This window comes from Trichomycterus rosablanca, chromosome 17 (genome assembly GCF_030014385.1).
Source record: "Trichomycterus rosablanca isolate fTriRos1 chromosome 17, fTriRos1.hap1, whole genome shotgun sequence".
Classification (NCBI taxonomy): Eukaryota; Metazoa; Chordata; class Actinopteri; order Siluriformes; family Trichomycteridae; genus Trichomycterus; species Trichomycterus rosablanca.
This window is the reverse complement of record NC_086004.1, coordinates 12,257,619-12,285,005: the sequence shown is the minus strand read 5'-3', so window position 1 is coordinate 12,285,005 and position 27,387 is coordinate 12,257,619. Positions and strand designations below refer to the sequence as shown.

Below are 27,387 nucleotides of genomic sequence, written 5' to 3'. Positions count from 1 at the left end.
TCTGCTGCTAACATTTTGGTGCCAGATACCAGCACACCCTCAGGGGTCTAGTGGAGTCTATGCCTTGAAAAAAACACCAGAAAAAGTTGCTAGATTTGTCGTTAGTCGCTTTTTAAAAAAAAAAGTCGCTAGAGGGGTCTGAATACTCGCTAAATATAGCGACAAAGTTGGCAATACTGCTTATGGTGCCTGGTTGTGGGAGAACATTCCAGGATGACCTCGGTTGATGCTGGGACAAATGCATTAATAGCAACCATAAGATAGTCACTTAACAACTAAGGACTTTGTAGCCAGACTCCATGATGTACGCGACTTTTGACCATGAAGCACAAGGAAGTGTCGACTAGAATCTGGCATAAGGAATTCAAATAGACCTGCAGAATTCTGGGACACAATTTTATGTAGTGACAAATTAAATCTGGAACTGTTTGGCCATATGGGTCAGTGGTTTGGCACAAGAAAAACAGTTTTAAAGACCAGAAGAATACTATCACCACACAAGCATGGAAGTGGGTCAGTGATGATGTGGGGATGTTTTTCTGCTGTGTGTGACTGGCATCATGGATACACAGAAATACCAGGGCATTTTGATGAGGAATGTTATGCCTTCTGCACTGATCCTCTGTTATAATTGGACTTTCCAGCAAGACAATGACCCCCACTCACTTGGTTAAGCAGTTCTGGATTATCCTGGAATGGCCTTTTCAGTCTCTAGATTTAAATCCCATAGAAAATCTTTGGTGGGATTTGAAGAAAGCAGTTCCACACTTTTGCATAAAATGAACAGGCGAAGATTTCACAAAAGAGCGTTTTAGCACTTATTGAAGTTATACACTATATTGCCAAAAGTATTCACTCACCCATCCAAATAATTTAATTCAGGTGTTCCAATCACTTCCATGGCCACAGGTGTATAAAACCAAGCACCTAGGCATGCAGACTGTTTCTACAAACATTAGTGAAAGAACGGGTCGCTCTCAGGAGCTCAGTGAATTCCAGCGTAGTACTGTGATAGGATGCCACCTGTGCAACAAGTCCAGTTGTGAAATTTCCTCGCTACTGAATAATCCAGTGGACTGTCAGTGGTATTATAACAAAGTGGAAGCGATTGGGAACGACAGCAACTCAGCCACTAAGTAATAGGCCACGTAAAATGACAGAACGGGGTCAGCGGATGCTGAGGCGCATAGTGCGCAGAGGTCGGCAACTTTCTGCAGAGTCAATCACTACAGACCTCCAAACTCCATGTGGCCTTCAGATTAGCTCAAGAACAGTGCGTAGAGAGCTTCATGGAATGGGTTTCCATGGCCAAGCAGCTGCATCCAAGCCTTACATCACCAAGCGCAATGCAAAGCGTCAGATGCAGTGGTGTAAAGCACGCCGCCACTGGACTCTAGAGCAGTGGAGACGTGTTCTCTGGAGTGACGAATCACGCTTCTCCGTCTGGCAATCCGATGGACGAGTCTGGGTTTGGCGGTTGCCAGGAGAACGGTACTTGTCTGACTGCATTGTGCCAAGTGTAAAGTTTGGTGGAGGGGGGATTATGGTGTGGGGTTGTTTTTCAGGAGTTGGGTTCGGCCCCATAAACACACTCCTAAACCTTGTGGAAAGCCTTCCCAGAAGAGTTGAAGCTGTTATATCTGCAAAGGGTGGGCCGACATCATATTAAACCCTGTGGATTAAGAATGGGAGTCAGTCAAGTTCATATGCGTGTGAAGGCAGACGAGCAAATACTTTTGGCAATATAGTGTATGTTGGAGGTTATCAGGTGGTTAAGGTACTGGACTAGTAATCAGAAGGTTGCCGGTTCAAGCCCCACCACCGCCAAGTTGCCACTGTTGGGCCCTTGAGCAAGACTCTTAAACCTCAATTGCTCAAATTGTGTTCAGTCATAATTGTAAGTCGCTTTGGATAAAAGCGTCTGCTAAATGCTGCAAATGTAAATGTAAACATGAGGCCATGACACAACGTCTAAAAACGTTATAGAAATTTCTACACCCTAAAATTTATCATTTAGTTTGCTGTATGTATTTTTAACCAGATTTTCATAAAAGAATTTAAGTTCATACTTATTTTGGTCAATAATGTACAGTATGTGTTCCAATCATTTAGTCACAGAAAAAAGAACCCCAATATTGCTATGATGTCCATGTCGCCAAGTGTATCTGAACTTTTTAACCCCAGCCATGCATGTGCACCTTCCTAATATTGTGTTGGTCCTCCTTTTGCTGCCCTATATGCAACGAACTGTGATGCACTGTGTATTCTGACACCTTTCTATCAAAACCAGCATTAACTTCTTCAGCAATCTGAGCTACAGTAGCTCGTCTGTTGGATCGGACCACACGGGCCAGCCTTCGCTCCCGACGTGCATCAGTGAGCCGTGGCTCCACATGACCCTGTTGCCGGTTTACCACTGTTCCTTCCTTGGACCACTTTTGATAGATACTGACCACTGCAGGATGGGAACACCCCACAAGAGCTGCAGTTTTTGACATGCTCTGACCCAGTCGTTTAGTCATCACAATTTGGCCCTTGTCAGACTTGCTCAAATCCTCACGCTTGCCCATTTTTCCTGCTTCTAACACATCAACTCTGAGGATAAAATGTTCACTTGCTGACTGATATATCCCACCCACTAACAGGTGCAGTGATGAAGAGATAATCAGTGTTATTCACTTCACCTGTCAGTGGTCATAATGTTATGCCTAGTCGGTGTATATGAGAGCAAATGATTATTGAACAGTGTCTCTTACTAAAGTTCTAATGTTATTTATTCATCTTTTTTTACAGAGGATCAAAAGACCACCGTAAACGTCCCATCTGCACTGTCCAATCAAAACGGCGTTAAGAGAAAGGTGCGTCCGAAGAAGAAAAAGGGCATCATCACTTCCAACGTGGCAGGAACCAAATATGAGATTGGTATGAGACACAAGCCAACATTTTGTCTATTATCTAGGTGATAGGTGGTGTGGCAGCTTTCTGGTTGTGTTGCCAGTACCAGTTTTCCAAGTTCCCCAGTCAGGTTCCTGTGACGGTGTTTGGGTGTGAGCTCTGTTTTGTTTTTTTTCCCTCGTGCCAATTTTTGTTTGCGTGGAGTTGTAGGGCACACACCTTACACAAGACCTTGACACAATCTGCACCATCAGTAATTGCTAGCCAGTCCACCTTTTATTGTTTTTTGCATTTTTCCCCAGTTTGCCTTCCAATCTAGTCATATCAAATCACCTGATTGCATTTTGATTCTTGCTGCTGATATCCACATTCACTCCTGACCAGCGAGGGCCATAAATAACACGTGTGCAGTAGCTGACCGCTTCTTTTCACCTGCACGAGGTATGTTCATATGGAGATTCGTATTGCACATGGAGAGTCTCTGTGCAGGCGCCATCTATCAGCCAGCATTCCACCCTCGGATAATCCAATCATTATCTGTACAGGCATCTCTTTACTTGCTTGGGAAGGTCACCCATGGAACACCTATTCACGTGACACTGATGTTTATGTTTTATATTTGTACAGGTTATTGTTTCATTTACATTAATTACAGTTTTTGTACTCAGTATTGGGTTGTTTTTGGTTTTTTTACAGTTCGTATTGTGATCGGAGAGCTTGGATTTCACAAAACCAGAGATGAGGATGAAACAGCCAACCTCATTTGGAGCGACTCAGCTGTACAGCATGAAAAAATTGCAGAGCTCAGGAACTATCAGGTGCAGTGCAATCTACTGTATAATTTAAGATTTGTCTTAAAAGTGTTTAAAAAAGTAAGTTGTCTTATAAATAATTTTGTAACATGACTTTTACAAGTGTATGCAATCAAAAAGATGAAATATATTATTCACGAAAGTATTACACTCTAAGTTGTGGTCATGGGCACAATATAGTTCTTTTATCAGAATACATTGGCACACACACAAGCTTTACAGTATTTGTGACCTTATTGTCCAGCCAAACCATAATACCCATGCTGCATTGCAAAAAAAATGTGTTCACCTCCAACTCCCTGCACTAGGGATGTAACGATACACTCTACCCATGATGCGATACGATTCACGATACGATTTTTTCCCGATTTTTTTTTTTAAACAAAATAAAATTGAAGACAAATTATGACAGTTATTTCTCTTAAAAAAATAAAATAAAATACTGTATTTGTGCTTATCTTTTATTTATCTAAATAATGAATGCCCTTTTATTTCTGAGGTAGGTACAAACTATGCCAAATAAATGCTTATTGTATAAAAAAAACTGAAATGAAATAAATGAATAATACAAATAAAGAAAGTATCCTCACATAAATAAATTTGGCTGGAAAATCCCCTACCTGGCAACTTTGTGAAGTGCCGTCAACCAGGCGAGCTGAATAGCGCCAGTGCCCTCTGCTGTTTAAAGTGAATATCGATTCATCTTAAATGAATAACCGATTCGAATCGTGGCACATGTGCACCGATTTTTAACTGTCTTGTGGTGCGTCGTTACATCCCTACTCTGCCCAGAACAGAACAAACAATCCCTGCTGGCTGCGTCGCCCAATCCACTCCTTCACCCAGATCTTTTCATTTTCTTTCTTGCTTTTTCGCTACATATAAACACACAAACAGCTTGGATCGCTCGCTTCTTGCTGACGTCCATTTTTGGCAGGTAAAAACAAGTCTCAAACATGGTATCATTAAACCATACCATAGTAGAGTCACATCTCGTGTGTGCTTTTGACAAAAACAAAGCAATAAATAATTAAATACTCTAATAATCTATCTATAGCATTTTGTATCTGTATTTTTAGAATGTTTTATAGGCAGCACATAGGCTTACACACATTACTGAATCAAACTGCTGACCCTTAAGCTGTAGATATGCTAATTACCCCCTAAAATTAGAATTAGCATTTGATGGCTTGGAAAATCTCCCACTGTGGAGCCTTAAACTTCAAATCATGAGTTTACACCGTGGTGCAATCTCTGTGGAGAGGTTTGATCCTCGCCTATGAATAAAATCTGTGTGAAGCTCTTAAAAACATGTCAGCAGCTGCTTTGGCTACTAAATAATTTCTTGAGGTAATCGTGGGTAAAAGTAAGAACATTTCTATTCAAGATGTAAAGAGACATTTAGATTTAATTAAAAAAAATGCATAAATAGGAATTCTTAGGAAGTTTTAGGACGTGTATAGAGGTAGTTTTCTTAATTTGATGTAGCCGTCTTGAAAAACAGCTTTCCTATGTGTACGCTGGTGCATTTTTTCCACTTGATTTGCTAAATTTAAATTGTAAAGTCTTACTAAATTAATTATACAGCATAGAAAAGACTTAAACTGCTGGTCTTAATGTTGGATGAAGCCACAAGACATGTATTCTTGCTTCTGTTTTCATCTTTAACCTAATTATGTATATATATATATATATATATATATATATATATATATATATATATATATATATTAGGGCTGTCAAACGATTAAAATTTTTAATCGCGATTAATCTCAGAATTTCATATAGTTAATCGCGATTAATCGCATTAAAAAAAATCTGTGTAAATGTTATAGAAAACAAGGATTTTTATGTGAAATGTTACAATTAAAATGGTGAACACATTTTATGCTAAATGTACTGATGTTAAAAACTGCTGGGACAAGAGAAAACTGTAAGGGAGTTTTATTCACTCACATACTAGGCAGTAAATGTCAGATTGTAGTTTAGAATTTCTCCATCAGCAAACATTGTAGATCAGCGGTGCTTTAGGTGGGATAAGGCGTAGTTATTGTAACAGACTTTTCTGTGGTTGTATTGTGACAATGGTTTGATGGCCGTTTCTACACGAAGTGAGTGTGTTTTGACCCTTTGGGGCTTCCATAGTGCATGGACTAACGTGCTTGACTCAGCTTTCCGGTATTTGGTACCTTAACAGAATAAGTTAATAAAAGTGTTCTGCTCCCGACAACTTGTGAATATAGCGTGTATTTATTTCTTTATAAGTGCATCACTACAACGCTCGGTTACATTATGTTAACAAACCGCAAATGAAAAACGGTGGCAAGTCCGACATTAAAACGTTTGTTTTAACATAATGTTAACATAATGTAACCGAGCGTTGTAGTTCTACCAGTCAAGTCTCAACATTAACTAGAATTTGCGTTAACGGCACTATTATTTTTAATCGCGTTAAATTGAAATCACGTTAATGCGTTATTATCGCGTTAACTTCGACAGCCCTAATACATATATATACTGTATATATATATACAGGGGTTGGACAAAATAACTGAAACACCTGGTTTTAGACCACAATAATTTATTAGTATGGTGTAGGGCCTCCTTTTGCAGCCAATACAGCGTAAATTCGTCTTGGAAATGACATATACAAGTCCTGCACAGTGGTCAGAGGGATTTTAAGCCATTCTTCTTGCAGGATAGTGGCCAGGTCACTACGTGATGCTGGTGGAGGAAAACGTTTCCTGACTCGCTTCTCCAAAACACCCCAAAGTGGCTCAATAATTTTTAGATCTGGTGACTGTGCAGGCCATGGGAGATGTTCAACTTCACTTTCATGTTCATCAAACCAATCTTTCACCAGTCTTGCTGTGTGTATTGGTGCATTGTCATCCTGATACACGGCACCGCCATTGGATGCACATGGTCCTCCAGAATGGTTCGGTAGTCCTTGGCAGTGACGTGCCCATCTAGCACAAGTATTGGGCCAAGGGAATGCCATGATATGGCAGCCCAAACCATCACTGATCCACCCCCATGCTTCACTCTGGGCATGCAACAGTCTGGGTGGTACGCTTCTTTGGGGCTTCTCCACACCGTAACTCTCCCGGATGTGGGGAAAACAGTAAAGGTGGACTCATCAGAGAACAATACATGTTTCACATTGTCAACAGCCCAAGATTTGCGCTCCTTGCACCATTGAAACCGACGTTTGGCATTGGCGCGAGTGACCAAAGGTTTGGCTATAGCAGCCCGGCCGTGTATATTGACCCTGTGGAGATCCCGACGGACAGTTCTGGTGGAAACAGGAGAGTTGAGGTGCACATTTAATTCTGCCGTGATTTGGGCAGCCGTGGTTTTATGTTTTTTGGATACAATCCGGGTTAGCACCCGAACATCCCTTTCAGACAGCTTCCTCTTGCGTCCACAGTTAATCCTGTTGGATGTGGTTTGTCCTTCTTGGTGGTATGCTGACATTACCCTGGATACCGTGGCTCTTGATACATCACAAAGACTTGCTGTCTTGGTCACAGATGCGCCAGCAAGACGTGCACCAACAATTTGTCCTCTTTTGAACTCTGGTATGTCACCCATAATGTTGTGTGCATTGCAATATTTTGAGCAAAACTGTGCTCTTACCCTGCTAATTGAACCTTCACACTCTGCTCTTACTGGTGCAATGTGTAATTAGTGAAGATTGGCCACCAGACTGGTCCAATTTAGCCATGAAACCTCCCACACTAAAATGACAGGTGTTTCAGTTATTTTGTCCATTTGTTTTTTTTTTTTTTAAATTTAATACAAACATCATCTGTTTTTTTATTATTTTATATCTAAATGGAAAGTTGGAAAACAACAAAAAAGAATAAATAAATTTTTAATTAAAGTAACAAACCTTTAAATGATAACAATGAAGATAAATAAATAATATAATAAATAAAAATATAAAATAACAAAATAATAAATAAATAAGTAAAAATAGTACCGCTTATGCAACACAAACAATGCATCTTACTCGCTCTCTGTACAATCTGGTCCCACTGTGGTTTACAAGATGTAACATAAAGCCTCCACAAGGGGGCGTTCGCCTACAAGTTTAATAAATTATACACGATCAGCCATAACATTAAAACCACCTCCTTGTTTCTACACTCACTGTCCATTTTATCAGCTCCACTTACCATATAGAAGCACTTTGTAGTTCTACAATTACTGACTGTAGTCCATCTGTTTCTCTGCATACTTTGTTAGCCCCATTTCATGCTGTTCTTCAGTGGTCAGGACCCCCACAAGTCCACCACAGAGCAGGTATTATCAGAGAGTGGTGGATCATTCTCAGCACTGCAGTGACACTGACATGGTGGTGGTGTGTTAGTGTGTGTTGTGCTGGTATGAGTGGATCAGACACAGCAGCGCTGCTGGAGTTTTTAAATACCGTGTCCACTCACTGTCCACTCTATTAGACACTCCTATCTAGTTGGTCCACCTTGTAGATGTAAAGTCAGAGACGATCTTCATCAGTGGTCACAGGACGCTGCCCATGGGTGCCCTATTCTCAGTCCAGCAGTGACAGTGAGGTGTTTAAAAACTCCAGCAGCGCTACTGTGTCTGATCCACTCATACCAGCACAACACACACTAACACACCACCACCATGTCAGTGTCACTGCAGTGCTGAGAATGATCCACCACCTAAATAATACCTGCTCTGTGGTGGTGCTGTGGGAGTCCTGACCATTGAATAACAGCATGAAAGGGGGCTAACAAAGCATGCAGAGAAATAGATGGACTACAGTCAGTAATTGTAGAACTACAAAGTGCTTTTTTATGGTAAGTGGAGCTGATAAAATGGACAGTGAGTGTAGAAACAAGAAGGCTGTTTTAATGTTATGGCTGATCAGTGTATAGACTATACAGTCTGATAAATGGTCATTGGTTATAAGGGTCTGGTTGTCCCATCCTTAATTTTACATTTCATAGGATTAGTCTGCATATGAGAAACCCAGAAAACAATTGCTTTTGATTTTCACACCTTCACTTCGTCTCCTCTGTTGCCGTGGTTTTGACATCCTTTTTCTGACGAGTCCTACTTGTTATAGCCGATTCTTTTTTAAAACGTGTGTTTTGGGGTTTTCCCTTCTTTATATCCCCTCCTTTGCCGTGAAAGTTTGCTGTCAAGCTTCGGTACATATGATCCTTCTTAATGGCCCTGTTCAGCCTCATTTGCTTGAAGAACACAGAAAAACCCACTGTTTCAAGCCCAGTTCGTTCTCCCTCTTGGTTCATTCAGAGTAATTCATTTGTCTGTCACTACCTACTATTACCGGGGCCGTGATGCGGAACCAATTATTCTGACCCGAGGTTTGAGATTGATTGTCTGTTTTTGTGTTTTAATTTAAAGATGATTTGGTGCGCTAAATAGGGGTTACGAAAGGTCCTGGAAGCACCTTTTGTTTCAAGGCCGTAATTGGACATAAATGTCAGATTGTAATAGTCCCGCGTTATGGTTTAGGATTTTATGTGCTGCTTTTTTTTCCACTGAGGTAAATTATGAAATACTCTTTTAACTATTTTTTTCTCTGTCTTTCCTTAGAGAATTAACCATTTCCCAGGAATGGGGGAGATCTGTCGGAAAGACTGTCTGGCCAGGAACATGTCTAAGTAAGTCATTCCTATGTTAAAATACTCCTAAACTTGAAAGCATGATTTTCTTGGATTACTTTTGGTCAGATATAAGATATAATAAGAGGTTTAAAAGGAAAGTAAAGGCAAAGAATAAAAAAAACTTTGTTACTTTCTTACATTTACTTTGACTTGTATGTGATTGCAGACAGGATGAACCTGAGATATTTCATGTTTTATCTGCTCAACTTTATTTAATTTATTAATAAACATCCATTCCTGCATTTTAGACCTGCCACCCATTCCAAAAAAAGTTGAGCCCCAAGAAGTCGACACCGCTTCTGGACATAGTTAACATAAGGCTTCTGTTTTGCACAGTAAAGTATTAAGTGGCATTTGTGCATGTAACTCTGTATTGTAGTGCTTGATAAAGGTTTGCCAAAGTAATCCCTCACCCATGTGGTTATATCAGCTGTTGTTGAGTCGGCGGTTCTTGATGCAGTGCCGTCTGAGGGATCGAAGATCACAGCGTTCAGCTTAAGCTTGCGCCCTTGGCCTTTACGCACTGAAATTAATGATATTATGCACTGTAGAGGGAGAAATATGCAAATCCAGTTTTAATCATTTTCTCACACATTTGTTGTTTCTCAATACATTTTGTTGACAAACTGGAGATCCTCTGATCATCTTTGCTCATCAAAGACTCAGCCTTTCCTGGATGCTGCTTTTGTACCAAACCATGATTACAATCACCTGTTGACATCACCTGTTTAAAATCGCATCATTATTTAGTTTTTTCACCTCATTACTAGCCCTAAATTGCCTCTGTCCCAACTTTTTTTGGAATGTGTTGCAGGCCTGAGATGCAGGAATGGAAGTTTATTAATAAATGAAATGAAGTTGAGCAGATAAAACATGAAATATCTCAGGTTCATCCTGTCTGCAATGAAATAAAAGTCAAAGTAAATGTTTTTTTTTTTTGCATTTTCCATACTGTCCCAACTTTTTCTGATTTGGGGTTTTAAATTGAAGGTAATTTATCTCACCTGCTGGCTTTGTGCTAGTCCAGGTAGGTTGTCCAGGTAGGTATCTGGAGCCATTCTGACTGCAGTGCATCCCACAGCTGCTGGAAGGTGCTTGGGGGTGGATCCATAAAGCGAACAGGACGATCGAGGTGGTCCTGAGGGACTTTATACAGAATAACTATACTGCTCACAAGTGAGCTTTTTTCGCTGCAATGAGACGCTTCTTTCACCTGGGGGTGATATGAGACGATAAACACCCATGTGTTGGAAATGAAAGCAGTGTTTTCATGGCTGATGTAGCGATCTTTAATTATTTATTTTTTCTGTGCGGCCCGGTAATAAATGACCCACGGACCAGTACCGGTCCGCGTCCCGGTGGTTGGGGACCTCTGCTCTAGCAGACATAATTGGCTAATGCCTGCAGCAGACAAAATTGCATTCCAATCTGCTGGGTGAGAAAGACCGTATAAAGCGTATAAAGGTGTGGGATTATCAACACTGTGTATGGACCTTGGTTGCCCAGGGCGCCAGTACAGAAAGTAGAGGAGCACAAAGGACGGGGCGTGGCTCTACATACGCAAAGCCAAGATGCGCAAATCCATGTATTCATGTATGGGTGAATAAGAAGGCATTGGTAGGACTGCACACACGTCTGAGGGAGTGTGTGTCAGGCGAATATTCACCCTCCTTGGATGCCGTCGGGGTCCCCAGTAGCGGATTGGCTATGAACAAGTTTGAATGCGTTGTCGCCTCATGTACACTTACCAATAAGAGATGACTTTATCTAAAATTGTTCTTCAGGTACTTTCCTGGATAAATCTCTGAAGTGACTAGTTACTCTTGTTTTATTCTTGTGACAGGATGATTAAAAGCCAGCCTCAGGAGTACAGCTTCATCCCCAAAACCTGGATCTTTCCGGCTGAGTACACTCAATTCCAGAACTATGTAAAGGAGACGAGACGCAAGCGAAAACAGAAGACCTTCATTGTCAAGCCTGCCAACGGAGCGATGGGTCACGGGTAGGTAACTGTGTCCCCTTAGGCTTCTAAAGCTTCCATGAAAATACTACACGATGCAGGTAAATGGTACCAGGGTTTTCTTTCCTCTGTACGTCTGTAGCAAAGACACATTTGTCAGCAGTCCAGCAATTTATGAAGGTCTCAGATGATAAACGCAGACTCACCTTTGAGACCAGTGACTATAAATAGAAGTTCGTGTTTTCTGTCTGACTCTGGGTGTAGCTGTCTGTCATTCTGTCTGACATTAAACGTACAGTTGTAAGAGCAAGTTTGTAAACCTTTAGAAATCATTTATAGTCATTTCATTGCAGACAGTTTAAACCTGAGATATTTCATGTTTTGTCTGCTCAACTTTATTTCATTTGTTAATATACATCCATACCTGCATTTCAGGCCTGCAACACATTCCAAAAAGTCAGGGCTAGTAATGAGGTGAAACACTAAATACTAATGTGATTCCAAACAGCTGATGTCAACAGGTGATTGTAATCATGGTTTAGTACAAAAGCAGCATCCAGGAAAGGTTGAGTCTTTAATGAGCAAAGAGGATCTCCAGTTTGTCAACAAATGCGTGAGAAAATGATTGAAATGTGTAAAAACAATGAACCTTAAAGAAGGATTGGAAGGGATTTGCATATTTCTCTCTCTACAGTGCATAATATCATTAAACGATTCAAGGAATTGGGAGGAATTTCAGTGCGTAAAGGCCAAGGGCGCAAGCTTAAGCTGAACGCCCATGATCTTCGATCCCTCAGATGGCACTGCATCAAGAACCGCCACTCAACAATAGCTGATATAACCATATGGGCTGATAAAACTACATGGGTGAGGGATTACTTTGGCAAACCTTTATCAAGCACTACAATACAGAGTTACATGCACAAATGCCACTTAAAACTTAAAACAGCAAAAAAGAAGCCTTATGTTAACAATGTCCAGAAGCAGCGTCGACTTCTCTGGGCTCTGAGGCATCTAGGATGGACCATCACACAATAGAAACATGTATTGTGGTCAGATAAATCAGCATTTCAGGTCTTTTTTGGAAAAAATGGATGCTGTGTGCTCTGAACCAAAGACAAAAGGACCATCCAGACTGTTATCAGCAACAAGTCCAAAAGCCAGGGTCTGTCATGGTATGGGGTGTGTCAGTGCCCTTGGCAAAGGTCATTTACATTTCTGTGATGGCAGAATTAATGCAGAAAAGTACATTGAGATCTTAGAGCAACATATGCTGCCTTCAAGACGTCATCTTTTCATCATGTGTCCAAAGACAACCTAAGAAAACAAACTAGTTTTTAAATGATTCTTTGATTTTTATAATTGAGGCAAATGGTCATCCGGCCCTGTCTGAAACAGTAAATCCTACTCATCATTGGTTACTTAATCAACCAAGTAACCCAATGTAATTTATAAGTTGTACAATTAGACTAGACACACTAATGTTTTATTACTTTCAGTCCTGTACAATCTGAACATGACTTAAGTAGAACATTTCCAGCAGTAAAAAGTAGCAGATAAGGTCCCAACAAGGAGCACACCATGCCCCTTTGAAAAGAAAACAAAACAATTCTACAGAAATGAGAACAATCCCAGTTGTAGGGTTATTGCCCCCAAATAGAGAAACTATAAATCTAAACCAGAGCTTCATGGCCTAAATATCTTTAAGAGGGCATCGATGTCTGATCCAGAACATTATGATTTACTGTTAGAAAGAGACTCAGCAAAATCGGTAACAATGGAAGTGAGTGAGGAAGGTTATAGATGTCCTACAAGCCTTTTGAGATGCTCTGTGGACTGATCAATCAACGATTTTCATAACAGTATTTGTGCGACCTGCTCAACCTGCGATTTTGCTAAAAATTCTCCAAACATTCTCAGTTGGGGACAGGTCAGGACTGCAGGCAGGCCAGTCCAGTACCCGTACCCTCTTCTTGTAATGTGTGCAGCATGTGGTTTTGCTTCGTCTTGTTGAAAAATGCATGGACGTCCCTGGAAAAGACGACGTCTTGAAGGCAGTATATGTTGCTTAAGGATCTCAATGTACTTTTCTGCATTAATGCTGCCATCACAAAAGTATAAATGACCTTTGCCAAGGGCACTGACACAAACCCATACCATGACAGACCCTGGCCTTTGGTCCTTTTCGTCTTTGGTCCGAAGCGCACGGCGTCCATTTTTTCCAAAAAAAGACCTGGAATGCTGATTCATCTGACCACAATACTGTGTGATGGTCCATCTTAGATTCCTCCGAGCCCAGAGAAGTCGACACCGCTTCTGGACATGGTTAACATAAGGCTTCTTTTTTGCACAGTAAAGTTTTAAGTGGTATTTGTGCATGTAACTCTGTATTGTAGTGTTTGACAAAGGTTTGCCAAAGTAATCCCTCACCCATGTGGTTATATCAGCTATTGTTGAGTCGGCGGTTCTTGATGCAGTGCCGTCTGAGGGATCGAAGATCACGGGCGTTCAGGTTAAGCTTGCGCCCTTGGCCTTTACGCATTGAAATTCCTCTCGATTCCATAAATCGTTTACTGATATTATGTACTGTAGAGGGAGAAATATGCAAATCCCTTCCAATCTTTCTTTGAGGTTCATTGTTTTTAAACACTTCAATCATTTTCTCACACATTTGTTGACAAACTGGAGATCCTCTGGTCATCTTTGCTCATCAAAAACTTCATTACTAGCCCTAAATTGCCCCCATCCCAACTTTTTTTGGAATGTGTTGCAGGCCTGAAATGCAGGAATGGAGATATATTAATGAATGAAATGAAGTTAAGCAGACAAAACATAAAATATCTCAGGTTCATCCTGTCTGCAATGAAATAAAAGTCAAAGTAAATGTAAGGAACACTGCATTTTTTTTTTTATTGCATCTTTCATACTGTCCCAACTTTTTCTGATTTGGGGTTGTAAAATTTATATATAATTTGGGGTTAATAGCTTTACTTAAGGGCCCAACAGTACTAATCCAGTACTGTTTAAGCCTGTAATTCTCTCGGTTACCAACAGATGGGGGTGTTGTCATAGAAAAGGCAGCAGTGCATGCGTCTGCATATTTGCTCTCTTTCCTTGTTTAATTGTCCTTCAGGTATATGAATGAGCTTTGCTTATGGTGGTACACTACAGCAAGCCAGCATTTATTAAAACTAAGAGTCATCAGAGGTTGAATCATTGCAGCGTGTTATGAAAGTGAAAGAAGATGAGCTTAACTCGGCCACTCCGAAGAGCGAGAGGCAGGAGATTCAATTTAAAAACGCGCAGCGTGACGCCAGAAATGAAGTTATAATCTTCCTCTGTAATTTATTTACCAGTCGGAATGCTAAACAAACTCATTGTTTATGTCTGAGCCCAGGCACGCTTAAAAAAAAAAAAAACGTCGAGGGCTTAAAGCGGAGATTCCCACCGGTGCCAAATTAAACACATGGCCAAAGTGGGTTTTGATTATCCGCCATCAGTGCTCATCAATCATGTCATACGATTCGCTACCAAGGCCTCGAACGAATCTAACCCCCGTCCAGATGCGCTACAGCTCAGGGGAACGCAGCTTGGAGTATGAAACGCAGGAGCGTGAACATACAGTCTGCAGTGTATGTTATTATAATGTGGTCTACAAAACTAGTGGCCAGTATAGTGGGGAGGTTGGTGTCGATTCTAATTTCATGGATCTCATTTCATTGATTTAAAAAAAAAAAAGAGAAAAACACATTGGTCAGGCTTGTCCCACCCTCTGAACAACAGCCAATCGTTGTTCACGTGGCTGCCCAGCCCAGACGGATGGCAGAGCTGAGATTCAATACGATATATTCGAAATCCCAGCTCTGGTGTGCTAGTGTATTTTACAGCTGCGCCACCTGAGTGGCCATACCCGGACATTTTTGATGATTTAGAAATCCCGGCCGGACGCATTTTTATGTAAAAAAAAAAGAGGTCATGTCTGGGAAAAAGAGGACGTATGGTCACCCTATGTTTCCATGTCTGACATCTAAATGGCAGACCTTCAGAACCTTTAGTGTTTTTAGGGTGGTCCTACTTCTACATTTTTATTTATTTTACATTTATAAATATACACAGATCAGCCATAACATTAAAACCACCTCCTTGTGTCTACACTCACTGTCCATTTATCAGCTGAAACTTACCATATAGAAGCACTTCCATCTGTTTTTCTACGTATCTTTTTAGCCTGCTTTCACCCTGTTCTTCAATGGTCAGGACCCCCACAGGACCACCACAGAGTAGGTATTATTAAGGTGGTGGGTCATTCTCAGCACTGCAGTTACAATTATATGGTGGTGGTGTGTTAGTGTGTGTTGTGCTGGTATGAGTGGATCAGACACAGCAGCGCTGCTGGAGTTTTTAAATACCGTGTCCACTTACTGTCCACTCTATTAGACACTCCTACCTAGTTGGTCCACCTTGTAGATGTAAAGTCAGAGACGATCGCTCATCTATTGCTGCTGTTTGAGTTGGTCATCTTCTCCACGGGGCGCTGTTGGCTGGATATATTTTTGGTTGGTGGACTATTTTCAGTCCAGCAGTGACAGTGAGGTGTTTAAAATATACCAGCACAACACACACTAACAAACCACCACCATGTCAGTGTCCGTGCAGTGCTGAGAATGATCCACCACCTAAATAATACCTACTCTGTAGTAGAGTCCTGACCATTGAAGAACAGCATGAAAGGGGGCTAACAAAGCATGCAGAGAAACTGATGGACTAAAGTCAGTAATTGTAGAACTACAAAGTGCTTTTATATGATAAAATGGACAGTAAGTGTAGAAACAAGGAGGTGATTTTAATGTTATGGCTGATCGTGTATATCTCAACCCTATATTAAATATTTACTAATTATATACGTACCATTACATTACTACTTCATCATTAATAGATTTGTTTATTACTTACAGCCTGCGAGACAGTTCTATTACAGTTCATACAACAAGCAATATCTTATTAATGGTTTAAGTATTCTGTTTAATAAAAATGTCTCTGCTTTTTAATTATGTATAGACTGATATAAGCCTTGCTGTTTTTGATTTATTATTGGAAGGTGTAGCTCCGTAACACATAGCACATCTGACTTTAATAGGTTGCAGAACAAATGAACTGTAACTTACAGCCTTTTTACTCACTAGCAAATGGCTCAGCGCTTATGGATTCAGAAAGTTACAGCCATGGCTAAACATTTCAATCTGATGTAAACCTGAGTCGGAACAGCACATAACCAATTAAGCTAACTTGGCCCAGTGGCCGTATGTTTTACAACCTGCAGAGTTTTCTTAACCCCTCCTTTTTGCAAAACACCCACCAGCTTACTCTATCATGCATTCTTCCTTCGGTGCGTGTACCCGCGTCTGTGTACCATAACGGCTGAGTGCCTGCGACAAGCCCCCCAAAGCAAATAAATGATTGCAGAGGCTGAAATAGGGCAAGATGTCTGATCCTATTAACCTGCGCCTAGTCATGGTCTACAAACCAGAAGCAGAAGCTGCCAGCTTAATAAACACTAGGCTTTCTGTTATAGGACAAAGATTCATATTCAATACCAGCACCCAAGACAGCTTCGTTAATATGTATAAACCACAAGTGTTCCTACTCTACATGTTATGAATTTATTTTTGTCCTCACAGGATCTCGTTGATTCGGAATTGCGAGAAGCTCCCAGTACAGGACCACTTTATCGTACAGGAGTATTTGGACAAACCTTTCCTGATGGAAGGATACAAGTTTGATTTACGGATCTACATCCTGATCACCTCATGTGACCCTCTGAGGATCTTCCTGTACAATGACGGCCTGGTGCGGATGGGTACGGAGAAATATCACGCACCCAATGAATCCAACCTGGTAAGAATATCACTGATTAAAATAGAACAAATAAATATTAAGCCTGTTAAGTCATCTTACACTCTTACACAGTTGGGCTGATTGCAACTATAAACAAAGAATTAAATATTGCTGCAACCAACTGCTGCAATTTTCACTATAATCTCACAACATGCTGACATCTCGAACTCATGAGTTCGAATCTCAGCTCTGTTACCTGGAGGCTGGGGTCATGAGTCGAGTCCGAGTCATTTGAAATGAGTCAGAGTTGCGCGTAAGTCGCACGCACAGCGACTTCAGACACGACTCGGACTTGTTTCAAATGACTCAGACTCATGACTCAAAAAAATAACTTTTTACAACCAATCAATCGATTTCATCTGTTCCCCCCTTTAGGGGTCGCCGGCGGATCATGATCCGCATTATTGATTTGGCACAGTTTTTTACGCTGGATTCTTTTCCTTGGGACCGGCACTACAAGGCACTGGTTTGTGCATCGAGCGGCTAGGTATCTATAGGACAATTCAGTGTTTCCAATTAGCCTGGTGGCATGTCTTTGGACTGTGAGAGGAAACCGGAGCACCCGGAGGAATCCCACGCGGACACGTGGAGAACATGCAAACTCAGCACAGAAAGGACCCAGACCGCCCCACCTGGGGATCGAACCCAGGACCTTCTTGCTGTGAGGCGACAGTGCTACCCACTTAGCCACTTTACAACCAATGAAGTAAGAAATTTTCATTGCCAGCTCACCTAAATGACACACGTTGGAGAAATAAAAGAAATTAGCATATATTCCTTTGGATTAAAGGAACGACTAAAATCCCGCCCAAAATCTGAATTCGGAAGCTCTGATTGGTTTATACAGCTGCCTTTCAAGGCCGGAACCACGACTGAATCTCTGTATCAAATGCACTGATTCATGGAGTTGTTTACGCACGATACCATAATGAAATAGAGTGAGCAAAACGAATGAATCTTTAACATAGATAAGAGCACAGCTCTCTGATTCAATTCCACTGAATAATTCATTTAAAAAGAGTCGTTTCTGACTTGTTTTTACTCAGTGATTCGGTTGGATTTTTTTTATAGACTGACAGAGTCTGACAGAGCTTTAGATCCAAAAACACACAAATGTATTAAATAATGACACTAATGAAATATATGAAATATGAATAATGAATTATGAAATATATGCAGTTCCATGGGACCATGGAACGCATTAACAGGTTTGGGAAACAATACCTTGAAACTCAACGCCGCTCCCATTAAAACCGCTCCCGCCGCACATTAAAACCACCTCTTTGTTTCTACACTGTCCATTTTATCAGCTCCACTTACCATATAGAAGCACTTTGTAGTTCTACAATTACTGACTGTAGTCCATCTGTTTCTCTACATACATTTTTACCCTGCTTTCACCCTGTTCTTCAATGGTCAGGACCACCACAGAGTAGGTATTATTTGGGTGTTGGATCATTCTCAGCACTGCAGTGACACTGACATGGTGGTGGTGTGTTAATGTGTGTTGTGCTTGAACCACCGACCTTCTGATTACTAGTCCAGTACCTTAACCACTAGGCTACAGCTTATTAGACACTCCTACCTAGTTTGTCCACCTTGTAGATGTAAAGTCAGAGACGGTCGCTCATCTATTGCTGCTGTTTGAGTTGGTCATTTTCTAGACCTTCATCAGTGGTCACAGGACGCTGCCCACTGAGCGTTTTTGGATGTTTTTGGTTGGTGGACTATTGTCAGTCCAGCAGTGACAGTAAGGTGTTTAAAAACTCCAGCAGCGCTGCTGTGTCTGATACACTCATACAAGCACAACACACACTAACACACCACCACCATGTCAGTGTCACTGCAGTGCTGAGAATGACCCCCCACCCAAATAATACCTGCTCTGTGGTGGTCCTGTGGGGGTCCTGACCATTGAAAAACAGCATGAAAAGGGGGCTAACAAAGCATGCAGAGAAACAGATGGACTACAGTCAGTAATTGTAGAATTACAAAGTGCTTCTATATGGTAAGTGGAGCTGATAAAATGGACAGTGAGTGTAGAAACAAGGAGGTGGTTTTAATGTTATGGCTGATCGGTGTATATTGTATAGAGCTAAACTCTGTGGCCAAAAAGCTAAGTTTGCTGGATATTCCATTCTCAAGCATGGACTTTAAAATAGAGCAGCCATAACAGCCGCTACTTCCCTGGGACGTTGTAGAAGATTTTAAAATAGGTCCATGTGGAGCATTTGTGAGTTCAGGTACTGCTGTTGGACAAGAAGGCATGGCTCGCAACCAACATTTCAATAAATCCCAATGGTGTTTTATAGTCAGGGCTCTGTGCAGGTCACTGGAGTTCCTCAACACCAAACACATTAAACCATTTTTATGGATTTTGCTTTGTGCACAGGGGTGCAGTCATAATGAACCAGAAAAAATGCCTAGCCCGAACATTTGCCACAAAATTGAAAGCATAAGCATAATAAAAAAAAAAAAAGCAATAATCAGAAGTGGGTGTCCATATAATAAAACATCCATATAATATATTACACTGATCAGCCATAACATTAAAACCACCTCCTTGTTTCTACACTCACTGTCCATTTTATCAGCTCCACTTACCATATAGAAGCACTTTGTAGTTCTACAATTACTGACTGTAGTCCATCTGTTTCTCTGTATGCTTTGTTAGTCCCCTTTCATGCTGTTCTTCAATGGTCAGGACCCCACAGGACCACAACAGAGCAGATATTATTTGGGTGGTGGGTTATTCCCAGCACTGCAGTGACACTGACATGGTGGATGTGTGTTAGTGTGTGTTGTGCTGGGATATTTTAAACACCTCACTGTCCCTGCTGGACTGAGAATAGTCCACCAACCGAAAACATCCAGCCAACAGCGCACCGTGGGCAGAGTCCTGTCACCACTGATGAAGGTCTAGAAGATGACCAACTCAAACAGCAGCAATAGATTAGCGACCATCTCTTGACTTTACATCTACAAGGTGGACCAACTAGCATACCAGCACAACACACACTAACACACCACCACCATGTCAGTCACTGCAGTGCTGAGAATGGTCCAACTCCTAAATAATACCTACTCTGTGGTGGTCCTGGGAGAGTCCTGACCATTGAAGACCAGCATGAAAGGGGGCTAACAAAGCATGCAGAGAAACAGATGGACTACAGTCAGTAATTGTAGAACTACAAAGTGCTCCTATATGGTAAGTGGAGCTGATAAAGTGGACTGTAAGTGGAGAAACAAGGCAAACTATCGGGAGCATAATACTTTACTGGCTTGTTCTTTTGATGTGCAGCACAGACTACACAGAGGTGATCACGTGTGTAGAGAAGCACACTTTTCCATTGATAAATGCACTCGTAAACACATATATCAAACATTGTCAGCACACTACACCACAGAAAAGTCTGTTATACTAACTTAATTGCTGTATGATTGCTAGCTCTTGTGAGAATTATGTAGGGCTTTAATTATAATGGACATACATAGAGAACAAACATAACTCATAACAGACATACCACCACCTTTTCTACCATGAACATCATTGTTATCTGCATCATATTGTTGTTGTACTGTATTGTATACACTGAGTAGTACACTGTATGTACTGTATGTGCTTACCCGCTGCAAGGCGAGTTTCCCTGTGGAACGATAAAGCAAATAACTGTACATGATTAAAGCTTTTACCTCGTAATAGATGTGAATGCTCTTTAATTAAGCCGAGACTTGTTTTTCTGCCTCAGAACCAGCTGTACATGCACCTGACGAATTACTCAGTGAACAAACACAACGAGAATTTCGAGCACGACGAGACAGCAGACAAGGGCAGCAAGAGGTCCATCGGCTGGTTCACCGAGTTTCTCCGCACCAACAACCACGACGTTGCCAAATTCTGGGGTGATGTTTCCGTAAGTCTGCAATCTTTACCTTGTTACAGTTCATGCCAAGGGTGGTGCGCCGTACCTATTGCCATTGTGTTTTTCATGTCTGTCATTGTGCAAATAATTACAGTCTGGGCTATTGTATGCCAACCCTTGTCATTAGGAGCTGTTAATCAGATTTTTTTTTATTGTTTTGGGTCCCTAACTAGTCGTCTTCAGGTCATTCCACAGCATTTCAGTTGGATAAGGGTTTGCATGCTGTCGTGGCATTTCCATCTACAACCCACACTTCAGTCTCACTTCAATTTCAAGTGTAGCAAGTTGTAAGCTTGAATACATGTAAGGCTCATATCCTTTGTCCAGCCTGTAGTCAATGTAATAATAATAATGAGATCTAGCTTGGGTGGCACGGTTGCTCACAGCAAGAAGGTCCTGGGTTCGATCCCCAGGCGGGGCGGTCCGGGTCCTTTCTGTTCGGAGTTCTCCTCGTGTCTGCGTGGGTTTCCTCTGGGAGCTCCGATTTCCTCCCACGTGGTCAGCGTGACTAATCAAATATGTCTCCTGTGGGTAAAAAAATATTTGCTTTAATTTTAGAATAAAAAAAAAATCACGTAATGCCCCCCCCCGCACCCTAAAGTCCCAGACTTGAGTCTATGCCAGCTCAAGTGCCTGCTGTCATTGGAGCACAAAACTAAGAAATTCTAAAATTCATGTCAATTTTGAAATTAAACCTAAGTTGGACCTGCATGTCCAGTTAAGCTAATATACACCAAGGAGGCATAACATTATGGCCACCTTCCTAATATTGTGTTGGTCCCCCTTTTGCTGCCCCACAAGCATCAGAACCAGCATTAACTTCTTCAGCAGTTTGAGCTGCAGTAGCTCGTCTGTTGGATCGGACCACACGGGCCAGCCTTCGCTCCCCACGTGCATCAATGAGCCTTGGCCGCCCATGACCCTGTCTGTTCCTTCCTTGGACCACTTTTGATAGATACTGACCACTGCAGACCGGGAACACCCCACAAGAGCTGAGGTGCAGTTTTGGAGATGCTCTGACTAGCTCTGACATGTACTTACATTAAATGGTTTGTACACCCTGTTGTAATGCTTGTTGCTTGGTCTTTTGTATTAGTTTGATTTTTATCACCTCTCCGTCTAGCCATCACAATTTGGCCCTTGTCAAACTGGCTCAAATCCTCACGCTTGCCCATTTTTTCTGCTTCTAACACATCAACTTTGAGGATAAAATGTCCACTTGTTGCCTAATACTGTATATCCCACCCACTGAGAGGTGCCGTGATGAAGAGATAATCAGTGTTATACACTTCACCTGATAGTGGTCATAATGTTATGCCTAGTCGGTGTGATTGGCTTATAGTTTGAAACTGATCTTTGGCCATAAAACATAAAACATTATTATTTCAATCAGATATACCCATGTGTTCTTCTTTAGCCTAGTTAACTTCACACCTTGGTTTCACACAGTCCCACTTTACCTTCTGTAGCCTGAGTGAACTTTTTATTTTTGACTACAGTTGAAGCTGTTATCCGCTTTTCTGTTTTGAAGTGTCTATTTTTGTCTTGTGTTTTTGTGTTTTGCTAGGTCGTCTGTCAGCAAGCGTTTTCCCTGTCGCACGTTGTGTCTCGGTGCACTGTTTGTTTGATTAAAAAGAGGCCTCAACTGGTCTCAATCTCATAACTGACTTCTGGAAACTGCTCTTGAGTACTTTCAATTAAAGCAATATGACGATACAGTTCATGTCAAAAAGTTTGTAGTGCACTTATTTTTTTGAAGGAGAGGTGATAAAAATCAAACTAATACAAAAGACCAAGCAACAAGCATTACAACAGGGTGTACAAACCATTTAATGTAAGTACATACAACCCCAAATCAGAAAAAGTTGGGACAGCGTGGAAAATGCAAATAATAAAAACCACTGACTTTTATTTCATTGCAGACAGGATGAACCTTTGTCTGCTAAACATCCATTCCTGCATTTCAGGCCTGCAACACATTAAAAAAAAAAGTTGGGAGTTGCAATTCCTTCTCACCACATTTAAAAGACGTTTTGGCACCGAGGAGACCAAGTGATTTAATGTTTTAGGTAGGGATGTCCCGATCAAGTTTTTTTGTTCCCGATCCCGATCATTAATTTTGATCCCGATCTGATACCGAGTCTCAAACCGATACTTGTATTTTCTAGATATTGTCTAGATAAGAACTAGATAATACTGTTCACACAGTGCACACTTCAAGTACATTACAGTTATTCAAATTAATCCAATGTACATGTTTAACAACTGAATAGCTCTGCAGTGCTGTAGGAAAAAAATTGCCTGCATCCAAGCTATTGCTTAATGTTTTTTTATTTTTACAAAATAAAAGTAAACAAACTTAGTGCAGCATTGTAGTAGTAAAACTAGAACACTCAAAATGAAGTGAAGGTTCTTTTTGGAAAAAATCTGCATCTCTGCCGTGTTAGCGGACAGCCGGTTCCTCTTCTCATCATATAATAATAAACTCGCTGTATTCGACTGAGTGTTTATTTTTTAGGTGCCGTATCAAATTGGTAGTAATTGTAGATCGTTTGGTTAAATTATATCTGGTTTGTTTCTTATGAGCCACCGTACTTGTATGCGTGTTGTAACTGTAACAAACTGTTCTGTGGTTGTATTGTGACAGTGGTTTGATGGACGTATCTACGCGAAGTGAGTGTATTTTGACCCTTTGGGGCTTCCATAGTGCATGGAATAGCGTGCTTTGCTAACGCGATGACTCTAGCTGTCCGCTATTCGGTACCTTAACAGAAGAAGTTAATAAAGTGTTATGCTCCCGACAATTTGTGAATATACAGTGTATTTATTTCTTTATTAAGCAAGTGCATCACTACGTTGTTTTGTAAACCGGAGTGATCCTTGACTCACACACCATATAAATAGTAAAATTCTACAGTAATGAACGCAGCTCTGCTCCTACCGCCTCGTGAAACGCTCGCATTGCAGACATTACACTACACTGTTGGACTTGTTTCACTCTCCAATTTAAAGTATTTCCACACAGCGGACATGCTGACGTAAAACAAAGGATCGGCTTAGGATCGGCCTTAGAAAAGCAGATACCGATCAGTTAAAAAATGCTTTGATCGGCCCCGATTCCGATCTTTGAGATCGGATCGGGACATCCCTAGTTTTAGGTTTTATTTTGTCCCATTCTTACTGCAAACACGTCTTAAGATGTGCAACAGTACGGGGTCGTCGTGTCGCATTTCAGAATTCTCCACACATTCTCTATTTGGGACAGGTCAGGACTGCAGGCAGGCCAGTCCAGTACCCGTACCCTCTTCTTCCGCAGCCATGCCTTTGTAATGTGTGCAGCATGTGGTTTTGCATTGTCTTGTTGAAGAATGCATGGACGCCCCTGGTAAAGATGACGTCTTGAAGGCAGCACATGTTGCTCTAAGATCTCAATGTACTTTCCTGCATTAATGCTGCCATCACAGAAGTGTAAATGACCTTTGCCAAGGGCACTGACACAGCCCCATACCATGACAGACCCTGGCTTCTGGACTTGTTGCTGATAACAGTCTGGATGGTCCTTTTCGTCTTTGGTCTGGAGCACACGACATCCTCTTTTTTTTTCCCGAAAAAGACCTGGAATGCTGATTCATCTGACCACAATACACGTTTCCACTGTGTGATGGTCCATCCTAGATGCCTGCTAGCCCAGAGAAGTTGACGCAGCTTCTGGACATGGTTAACATAATGCTTCTTTTTTGCATTTAAAACATTTTAATGTTTACATTTTCTGGAAATGATGTTTGTAATATGCACACATTTGTGTATCTTCATGTTAAAGGTAACAGAATGAAGCTTGTTCTAATTATAAAACACAGTTCCACGTTGGGCTTGATCATTTTTTGTCTACATACACACAGGCATTAGTGTAAGCTTGAACTTACCTACACAGAAGCATGGTATCCATTCCTCTGGTAGAGTTTTGTTGTGTTCATAATTCATGAAGCAGCATTTTAGGCTCAGACAGGTTTGGTTTGTAAGGAGACAATACAGATAGCACATTTTGACATATTCAATACTGTCCAATCCTACAGGCTGTGTATTACCTAAAAAGATTTCTAGACCTGTGGGTATGCTTGCCTGGTCCACGCACCTTTCAGACGCTTGTGCAGTTCCCAACCCCTTCTTTTTTGCACATGAGGCTCATCCACTTCTGCACTGGCGCCTCGGTCCTTACACAGCGTTTGAAGACCCCACCCACTTACTCCAGCCTCATCCCACACAGCAGACTCGGTCAGCCAACTTCTGCCAACCAGTAGCAGAGCCAATATTCGAACCTGGATGTTCAGAATCTCAGCGCTGGTGTGCTAGCGAAATATCCTGTTGCGCCACCTAGGTACACTAATTGTGCAGTGCATTAAACATTATGAAGTTATTGTGTTTATACTGTAGCTAATTACCCACCTCGTCATGTAAAACTAATTCCAAACTGGAGAATCAGCTCTTAAGTTTGGAAAATATAAATAAAAATGCTTTTTTTAGTCCATAAAAATCCATTCTCCTGATGGAGAATCATCTAAACGTGAATCAGCAGTAAATTACTTTGTTAATGAGCTATTCAGCGCAGAGATTGAGCTGCAGATTTATTGTCTGTGGGTGTTTGTTCTATGCAACATTCTGTGAAGATTTTTTGAGAAAATACTACCCGGTAAATTGCCAGTCTTCATGTGAAACTGTCCAGGGTGTTCCTGCCCTGCAGACAGTGTTTTGTGGTTGGAGCAAACCCTCCATGACACTGACCAGAATAAAGAAATGGATGAAAATAAAATGGGGGTTAAAAACTTTGGTTTTTGTAGGTAATGAGAATACTTTACCCCTTACCTCAAACCTTCTCCTGGTCCTTTACATTTATGGCATTTAGCAAATGCCTTTACACATAGTGGCAAGCAACTGAGGGTTAAGATGCCTACAGAAGTTGTGCGGCTGGACCAGTTCCTTAACCCATGAGCTACCACTGAGTCTTTTAAAATGATTTTCCATTCAGTATGGTTTATTAGCATTTTAATTACACTGTTTTTTTTTTTTTTTACTTAGGCTTACTCTGTTTCCCTCCTTGCTGTTGATCCGGTTTCTAAAGGATCCAATTTCTAAAGGCTAAAAGCTTTTTAAGACTTGTTTACTCCACCATAAATATGTTTGCATGCAAGTTATAAGCAATAAACCCACATGTTTTATCTTGTGTTTTCCATTGATCGTGGTGCTTTTATGACTTTTTTGATCTCATGTTATACTCATACTTAGCGTATAAGTTAGTTAGTTTCAAAAATTTCCTTTGGGATGAATAAAGTATCTGTCTGTCTGTCTGTCTGTCTGTCTGTCTGTCTGTCTGTCTGTCTATCTATCTATCTATCTATCTATCTATCTATCTATCTATCTATCTATCTATCTATCTATAAGTTTTATATTCAGAGATCAAGATGCATGAAATTGATGTATCAGTAAAATCACAGTAGAACTCACTCATTTTGAGTGTTATCAAAGTCATTTCTATGACATGATGCCTCTAAGACTTCATCAAGCAACCTATCCAGGTCACAAAGGGTTCAAAACTCCACAGAGCTCCACTAAAAATTCGTTTTATTGGATAGTAGCAAAGTGCAAATCTTTGTTAACTGGGAGAAACACAAGTGCTGACTTGTACAAAATAAAGCAAACGTTTATGATATTGATGTATGGACAGACAAATCAAAACTCTAACATTTTGGATAACAATAAATAGTACTCTTTTTGAATTAAGAAGTACATGCATTATACCTTCAGTCAAAAATGGTGGTGCTTTGTGGTACCACCCAGACTCAAACTTTAGACTCTGGTTTTGATCGTGATAGACTAGTTCAGTGTTTCTCAACCTTTTTTCAGTCATGGCACCCTTTAAAAGTATGCAAAATCTCAAGTCACCCCAGTCTAAAATGTATTAAAAACTTACACTCTGCATCCCTCGGACTGCTAACACACACGCACACACACACCATAAGGTGTCATTTAGGGAGGGAGGGGTAAACGTGACTTACTTTTGATGGGAAACCTGAGCCTGGGATGATGCACACAATCGCCCTATTCTGGCAGGGATTTAACATAATTAAACAAGCTCATAGTTTATTTCTCAATTATTTGTCATTATACTAAGAGCACTGCTTCTTTTCTGCATGTTCTCTCTGTAGCTCGGTTACGGCTCTCTCAACTCAAACTCAAAAGAAGCT

The 27,387-nt window shown here is 41.0% G+C and overlaps 1 protein-coding gene across 2 annotated transcripts in view; it reads left to right on the top strand.

Annotated features, from left to right (window-relative positions):
• ttll7 (tubulin tyrosine ligase-like family, member 7) overlaps positions 1 to 27,387 on the top strand; it is a 154,494-nt gene that overhangs the window by 19,406 nt on the left and 107,701 nt on the right. For both annotated transcript variants that reach the window (XM_063012627.1, XM_063012628.1), the window contains exons 3-8: positions 2,794 to 2,922; positions 3,592 to 3,713; positions 9,300 to 9,367; positions 11,214 to 11,372; positions 17,009 to 17,225; positions 20,975 to 21,139. In XM_063012627.1, the coding sequence (XP_062868697.1) occupies positions 2,794 to 2,922; positions 3,592 to 3,713; positions 9,300 to 9,367; positions 11,214 to 11,372; positions 17,009 to 17,225; positions 20,975 to 21,139 (860 nt within the window). The remainder of the gene's footprint in view (positions 1 to 2,793; positions 2,923 to 3,591; positions 3,714 to 9,299; positions 9,368 to 11,213; positions 11,373 to 17,008; positions 17,226 to 20,974; positions 21,140 to 27,387) is intronic.